This window comes from Coloeus monedula (genome assembly GCF_965178545.1).
Source record: "Coloeus monedula genome assembly, chromosome: 4".
NCBI classification, from domain to species: domain Eukaryota; kingdom Metazoa; phylum Chordata; class Aves; order Passeriformes; family Corvidae; genus Coloeus; species Coloeus monedula.
In genome coordinates, this window is record NC_138784.1 from 26566248 (window position 1) to 26574242 (window position 7995).

The 7995-nt window shown below is 45.5% G+C and overlaps 1 protein-coding gene across 2 annotated transcripts; it reads right to left on the reverse strand.

The window, feature by feature from the left end:
• Positions 1-781: 781 nt before the first annotated feature.
• Positions 782-7305, reverse strand: POLR3H (RNA polymerase III subunit H). 2 transcript variants are annotated; one of them, XM_082280853.1, is made up of 7 exons: positions 6968-7305; positions 5692-5788; positions 3961-4047; positions 2921-2984; positions 2087-2294; positions 1936-2006; positions 782-1603 (listed from the first exon to the last, which is right to left on the reverse strand). In XM_082280853.1, exons 1-6 carry the CDS (start codon positions 7076-7078, stop codon positions 1980-1982), a joined length of 594 nt encoding a protein of 197 aa, XP_082136979.1. In that variant the 5' UTR covers positions 7079-7305; the 3' UTR covers positions 782-1603; positions 1936-1979. The 2 variants fall into 2 exon arrangements, with proteins under 2 accessions (XP_082136979.1, XP_082136978.1); XM_082280852.1 differs by lacking the exon at positions 1936-2006.
• Positions 7306-7995: the final 690 nt, after the last annotated feature.

The following is a 7995-nucleotide window of genomic DNA, read 5'->3' on the forward strand; positions in this document are numbered from 1 at the left end:
GACCATGTCCAAAAGGAGCTGAGCAAAACACCTACTTGGAGTAGCTGGACTGTTTTCTTCCCCCTGCCCTGGCACTACCCCAGAACAGCCTGTGTAGAAGCTCATTTGTTTCACCCAAATTTCCACCTATACAAACAGCTGGGGGGTTTCTGCAAACAGTTGTTTCCACCACAGCTAGATGGTTGCATGTCTGAGCACTGCTGCTCTGTAGGTGGCATTCGGTAAGCTTATTGTGTGCACAGATGGACCTCAGTTACTATGTGAACCTAAAGAATTCTAGGCTCCCTGTTAATTAGGGCATTGCACCAGGAATAACAGTTGAGAATTAAGGGGTTCTAACGACGCTGCAGGGAGGGCGCTGGTGACTCAGGCTTTGTTTTCACAGTTGGAGGTTAAGCAGACCCCACTATCCCAGGGAATTACAGCTCCTTCCTGCCAAACGTGGCTGGCTTTGTAATTATGTGCAACATCACTCTCCTGGCAATGGGCCCTGCATAGATTTTACTCACTGTTATGTTCCCTCCTTTCCTTGTACTGCTGTCAGGGAGGGTGATGGCAATTGTTTGTCATTGGCTGTTAGCATAGAGCAAAGCGTTGGTCTCAACACTGTCTGCCTTGAAATCCAAGTAGCTAAGCTGCAGGAGGCAAGTGTTTTCTTCCTGCTAGGCAGGAAGCTAATAGTTTCCCCACAAATTGTACAGGAAGGCAGGCTGTGTGGTTTTTACTATTTATTCCACTTACGATATCAACAACCCCCCCTCCCCACCCCCCCACCCCACCAAGGATTTATCTTGCTCAAAGCAGTCTTGGTCCATTTCAGTTCATTATTACATATTTTTAGTCAAACTCCTGCAAAGTTTAGCTCATTCTGCATAAATACAGCCCACCCAATAAAATCATTCCATTCAGCACAATAAGCAGCCTGTAGTTTTCTACAGTGGTCATCTTCACTAAGCCTGAGTTACTTTTGGGCAAACTGTCATTCCTGTTCCTTCTGGCTGACTTCACCCATGGGTCAAGTTCCCATTCTTATCACCACCACCTCCCCTGCCCTCCCAGCAGCAGCATTTTCCAGGTCTCCAGAGTACCACACCTCTGCTAACTCTAGTCTTTTGCTGTCTCTTCTTCATTTCCTGTCAAAAGAAGGGCAGGTTTCTACCCCTCTGAGATCAAGCTCCCAGCCTAAGGAAGTGGTACTTCTCAACAGGTATTCTCTTCTGCTTGTACCCACTAAAGTCAACTCCTTCCTGAATTCAGGCAAGTTAAGACCTCCACAGTTTTTCCTCCGGGGCAAGAGACCAAAGCTCCAGCTGAGTTTGTAGCTGCTGTGCTCAAGGCTTTTTGTGCCTGTAAATTCACTTCTGCACATCAGTGAAGACATCTCTTGAAAGCCACTGTCTCTCTCTGGCAGCTTGGAAGCTGAAGGGAAAACAGAATAGCAGGTCTAATTCCTTATTCAGCTTCAGAAGAGCAGTGAGCACCAGCAGGATCCCATTATCCCCCAAACATCCACCGGAAAGACTTTCTGTGGAGCAGGCTCTGATGGCAGCTAACTGTTTGTCCACCACGACAGGAGGCCCAGGCCTGGCTCGCTGATTGATCCCTGTTCATAGAGAGAAGACGAGAGCATGCAATTGTAAACTGCATAGAGAATAGAGGAAAATGCCTAAAATGACATCTCTCCCCTCTAAGTTATGGAACACAGCTGTCACTGGTTCAGATCCACCTTTCTCATGCATTGTACTCAGGTGGGTTTTATCCAGAACACTGCAAGGAAAGACTGTTCCGTTGCATAAACCTTGATGTGTTGCTCCCAGCTCTGTACTCTTCACATGCACATGCAGTTTGCTTTAAATCAGCGTCCCAGGGGAAGCCACCAACAACCACAAAGCGTTCCAGTGAAAACACTCAAAACAGAGCAACCACAACAACAACCTCTTTTCTCCCCTTTTCCACTCCTTTCATTTTGTGACTCTGCTTCATGGTCGGCTTAAAGCAGTCAGCTCCTTGGGAAAGGGATGCTATTTTAGACACTGAATAAACCACAACACTCACAAGGCTGTTATGAATTAATGCACATAGTTACCACAAGGGTGTAGGGTGCCTCTTTCTTCTGGACTTCTTCTACGGCACTTGAAGTGGAAGCCTCTGCAGAGCTTGGACCTGTTGGTGATGTATCAACAAACGTCTCATCCACGACTCGGAAGCGGATCTCTTCCCCAATGTCCATGTAAAGGTCATGGGCCCCTTCTTCTGTCTCATATTCCCACACCCACACCTGCTCTGCTTCATCACTGGCCATGCCAAGGATTAAGGATGGAAACAATCAGTACTCTGCTTGACAGATCACTTTCTGACAGTTCTGGGAACAGACTCAATTCAAAGCCTTTTCAGTTATTTCCCAAACTGCAGTGTGTTGTCCCAGGTAATTGTCTGTATAGCCCAGGACCCCCATCTTTCTGATTTTCCTGCTTTAAGATGTATCCTGCTGGTCTAGCCACCCCCCAAAAAAGCCCAGCAACAGAAAAGACCCCCAGACAAGCAAACCTCCTCAGACCAAAGACAACCTCGCCTACCACACTGAAGCACATCAGACACACACGTATGTAGACGTTACATGATGTGGTCAAACCTGCACTCTGTCTTCAGCAGCAGCCAAGACTGGAGGCAGGGATTACAACTCAGCTGTTCAGGGGACACTGCCATTCATTTCTATCAGCAGGCACAATGATCCTGCAAAACCTAATGAGCGTGAGGGCCTGTCTAGCTGTGATAACAGTCTGCGGGACTTGCCCGACACAACGGCTTAGCTTCTGCCGCTGAGCACCTTCATTGTTGCAGTGGTGAATGCCTGTTGGGCCAGCACTGCACAATCTTTTGAAATGAAGTAGTAAAGTTATCAAAGGTGATCAAAGGATACAACTTAGCTGGCTGCTGCAGGGATTCTGGTGGGATGACAATATCATCAAAGAATCCAATAGAAACTGCGGAGAAAAGAATTTGATTAAGACTGAAACAATTCTTTGCAAATGATGTTCCACAGCGATTCCTAAAATGCATTTCTAGGCTCATTCTCCTTCCTCTCTCAGGAAGGACATTGAGATTATGCAGGAATTATTCTTTGAGCCACAACTCTCAATTTCAGTTGGCAGCAAAGCAACCACCCAGCTGAAAGTACATACAGCAACAGAGGGCACAGTCTTCATGCCCACTGGGAAAGGAAAAGGTTGTTTGGAGCAGGAATGGCAATGAAAGCGTTCCAAGAAATGAGTCAGATGCTATAGAGATCTGTGACAGAAAAGAGCTTAGAAATCACAGATGTAGTAGGTTAAATAAAGACCAATATAAAGTTAGAACAGCCCCCACATCCCCCTTGAGATTTCATGATGTTGAATTTTATCAGGGAATGGACCATGCCCAAGTTCAGCAACAAAAGCAGCCAAGGTAGCCTTATTGTCCTAATTTAACAACTGAGCAGCAGAGCTCCTTTGCATGGAAGACTCCTAGAGGAAAGGAAACTCATCAATTATATATTCCATGACTCTGGCAGCATTTTGTGCTCACAAAGACATTTCCCTGCCATGTTTTCAGGTACAAGAAATGAACACAAATTTGCACAGAACTATGGAAAAACACATCAGACCAACACAAGCTGGTAGTTCCACTTAGAAAAAAACAAATTCTCTTAACTGAAGCAAGAAAAGGAATCCAATCTGTGCTCCAGATGGGCTTGCCTGTTATTCTTGGGCAAAAGGAAAGGGGAGTGCAAACAAAACCATTAAGGTCAGGTGAAGCTGCCAGGCTCAAACTACCAACCACCCTCAGATCAGAGCAGCACTAGAGGCCAGTAAAAGCCTTTAACCAGCCCTCAGAGAGCATTATTCCACCTGAAATCAGTGTCTCAACAGACCCAAGAACTCTGCAGCCCACATGTCCCTAAGGTCAGAGGGTGCAGTTTACCATGGACGCCATCCTGACTGCAGCTCTTAATCTGTCCGATCAGAATCTCATCCAGGAAGGGATGGAAGACCACATAGCGGAAATGCACTTAAAAGAAAACAGATCATTCATGTTATGTCCATGTTAGTAAACTACAGTCCTTCCACAGGGTGGCAGCCATTAAAATAAAATCCCACATCCTTTATGCCTTCTAAAACACCCAGTTTCTTTTACAATTTTTTTACATGCACTGATTAGATAGAAAAACAGGAATAAGAGTTCTGATTCCTAACTGGTCTGGACAAATTCTGGCAGCAGCTGATCAGCAGTGTCCTGTTCCCAGTTCCTCAGTTTTGCAAGAAGTTCACAGAAAGAAAGTGTAAGATGACAAACAGGGAGCAGGCCCTCTGATTAAGTTATGATAGAAGCATAATGCTTCACAGTCAAGAGTATTGGTTGAAATTATACTTTCTCTGCCTCTCTTCTGAAACTATACTTCTGCCTTTTACCTTTGTCTGCAATGCTGTATTTTCTTTAAATATATTTAAATTTAATATTTTAAGTCAAATATTATCAGATCAAATAAGATTCTCTAACATAACTGGATTTTTCCTCCAAGCTAGATAAAATGTTTCTAACTAAGCACATGGCATTTATTATTACAAGAATGCTACACTAAGACAATCTCAGCCAAACAATGCTTTGAAGCAATTTAACATCATTTTAGCTGTACCTACTCAGTGCTCCTCTTTTACATAAAACTAGGCAGTGCATTAAAGAAAGAGTTATTACCAGACACAGCGGGATTTATCGAAGTGCTAGCCCAGATTCTGAAAGCAGACTTTTTTCCCAAGCTCAGGAAGAAAAATTTCTCTTCTTTTACAGTTACAGGAGTAATTTTAAGTTAAGAAGCTGAATGGAGATTAAAGCAAGCAGGAAAGCCTGCCATCCTCTTTCAGTATTAGAGAAGCTTTTATTTGCAGGGAATGAGTTCTACTGGAGTTAAAATTTAGACAAGGGAAGCCCCATATAGTCAGGGCAGCTCCCTTCTAACAGGAAATAGTTCATGTGCTCAATCTACTTTTCCACACTGTAAACTGAAACTAGAAAAATGCATCTCTTACCAGTTTAAAACCTTATTTTAACTTTAAAGAAATGAGATTTGCTTTTATGCATTTACTTCCAGTTTTCACTCAGATTTGCCAAGAGTCAAAGTAAATAAATTAGTCATTTCTTATTAAAAAAAAAAATCCCTAGAAATGTATGATGAACCAGATCTGTCTAAGTTTCAACAAAAGTGTCATAAAACTTCCAGCTAGGACAAGAGCATCAAATGCTATGCAAATGCTATATGTAGAAATGGGTTTCAACATCCTAGGTAGGGAAAATAAGCTTCAAAAAGAAAAAATACTAGAGAAATGCAGACCTATTATTACAACTTACTTTCTATGTGCAGACATTTAATAATTAATTAAATTAACCCCTTCCTTACCCCACACCTACGACCAATTGTAGAACAGAGATGGGCTGCTGGAGAAGGCAAGCAGGACTGGCTATTTAAAGCCATATTTGTACCCAAAACTGCAAAGAAAATAAGAGACTTTCACCATGTTCCTCTTGGCCTCCTAACAGGAACAGAGTTAAGGCTGTGAACTTAAGGTTGTTACTTTCCCTAACAACTGAACTCATCTTACATTTCCAGATCATTAACTAACCTTCTGCAACACAGTATAACTGAGGGAAAGCACTTACCTTTTGTATGTGATGCACCATCTCCAGGAAATATGTATGAATCTTCCAGCTTTGTGATATCATACAGACAGATGCAGAGCCCAACATTGTATACGACCTGATAAAAGGAAAAAAAAAAAAAATAAGAGCAGCAAATCAGTAAACCCACCAGGTAAAATCAAGCAAACTATGGAATCCCTACGTTATGCACACCTTTTCAAAAGGCAGGAACAGAGGGGTGGCGAGATGGGATGGAGGCTGTTTTGGTACACTGCCTTCAATACCACCAGCATAGGGGAACCCCGGTTCAAGTGTTATGGGAGCACATTTTCACTGGCACTGAAAAGAACACTGCTACAAAGAGAAACCCTTGGGGAAATTGTCAGCAGTGAGAGAACTTGAGCTGCCAAGACAGTAAACAGCTCCCCACCATGCACCAGCCCCACAGCTTGTCCAAATGCTAAACATACTTTTTGATAGAGTTACACTCTCAGAAGCCTCTAGGCTTGCCTTTGTCTTAAATTATGTTAGCTTTGGGAGACACAAGGCAAATTCTTGGTTTCTCTGCTACTTCTAAGACAGCTTCACTGCCTACAAAATTTGAGGAATCTATCAGTCATCAGTGGATGAAGGAAGACTTTTGCTTTTCATAACCTGCCTGTATAATCTGCTATTCACAACCCTCGATCCCTTCAGGTTGCTCTTTTGAGCTCCCTTCACGTTTACAGCTGCATTTTGTGTTTCATACCTGCCTCGAGTTGAAAGCCATATGCTAATCAGAGTCTCGGGGCTGCACAGGGAAACTGTGACCTCCAGGTCCACCAGAAAACACTTTTTACATCCTGCACCAAAGACCAACTTCTCCCTGCCACACTGTATTTCAATTCAATGAGCTATTAACACCTCAATTTCTCTCCCAGTATTACTGTTCTACCTGTGTTTATACAGTCTTTTTTCTTTAAATTCCCCACTGGATGGATTAGTTTGCATTTGTTTTTCAGGCAGCTTTTCAGATTGCTCCTGTAAACACAAACCAGCAGCTGCTCTCACTTCTCTTCCACACTTCTCTGCCCCATCTGGTGTTTCACTATCTTCCCATTAAAGCATCAGCCATTAGAAAAATGTCCCTTTTGAGATGATACGTGGCTGTCTCTTTGTTTACAGTCGCCGGGGATGGCCTTCACATCTCAACCACTCTGACATCTCATCCACGCACCTCAGTAGGCGCAAATAAAAGGAAGACACGCCCGGGGATGTCGTGAGGCCTGCATCAACCTACAGGTGACCCACGCTTTACCTTATTGGCCAATTTCTTGTTTAGCTCTTCAGCAATGGATTCGTTCAGTTTCCTTTCAAACTGCCAGGGAGGAATTCTTACAGTGTCAGTCATCTCCACCAGGACAAACATGGTGGCGGGGGGGCGAGGAGACGCCAACAGCCTCGGGAATTGGAGAGCTGCGAGGACCGGGCCTGGGAAGCCACCCCAACGACTGGCACGGAGCCCGGTGGGGCAGAATCGCGGCTGTCCCGAAGGCAGAGGGGCCGGGAGCGGGCGGATCCCGGGAGCGGGCGGATCCCGGGAGCGGGCGGATCCCGGGAGCGCCCCCCGCCCACCTGCCGCACGCGGAGCGGCGCCGCGCGGCCCGGCCTCGCGCCACTTCCGGCGCCGCCGCAGCCAATCGCGCTCGGCTGGCGGGTCGCGCGCCCTGATTGACACGGGGCGGGGCGCGGCGCCCGCGGCCGCCATTTTGTCCCTCCTCAGGCGGGGCGGGGCCGCGCTCGGTGCTCGCTGTCATCGGAGCGCGGAAGTGTCCGGAGATGCCCGGGAGGGGCTGGTTTTGGCCGATATAAACGTGGAAAGGGCCTCAGCAGCCAGGCGTCCTTTGCAGTGATGCTGTGTAGTTCCCTCCTTCCCCCCCGCCCCTGGCAGATGTGCCTCCCGGTGGTTTCTCCCGTGCCGCAGCTGAAACAATTTACAACAGCGGTTATTCTGATTTAATTTATCATTTTCGTAAACTTCAATCCAGATAGGGTAGCAGAGATCACAGAAGCACAGAACAGGTCAGATAGGAAGGTACCACAGTGGGGCATCTGGTCCAACCTCCCTGCTCAAGCAGGGTTGATAAATAACAGAGAATAAAAGTTTTTAGAGATATTCTTCTACGTATCCTGCGTAGATAAAGAATGCCTGCTTTCTAATGCTTCAGATTGTGTTAGTTTATATTCCAGCCAGTTTGGTATCATGGTCATCCCAGAGCACATGGCACAGGTATTGCATCCAGAGGATTCTTGCATTCCCTCTCCAGTGAGGGAGACTCCACACCC

What these genes read in the sequence shown, in the direction of transcription:
- POLR3H (XM_082280852.1), bottom strand. Translation starts at nt 7,078, where the DNA reads ATGTTTGTCCTGGTGGAGATGACTGACACTGTAAGAATTCCTCCCTGG. An exon ending in ACAAGAAATTGGCCAATAAG is followed by an intron (nt 5,789 to 6,967) that starts GTAAAGCGTGGG and finishes TCCTTTTATCAG; the next exon opens with GTCGTATACAATGTTGGGCT. An exon ending in CTGCAGCAGCCAGCTAAGTT is followed by an intron (nt 2,295 to 2,920) that starts GTATCCTTTGAT and finishes TGGCATGGCCAG; the next exon opens with TGATGAAGCAGAGCAGGTGT.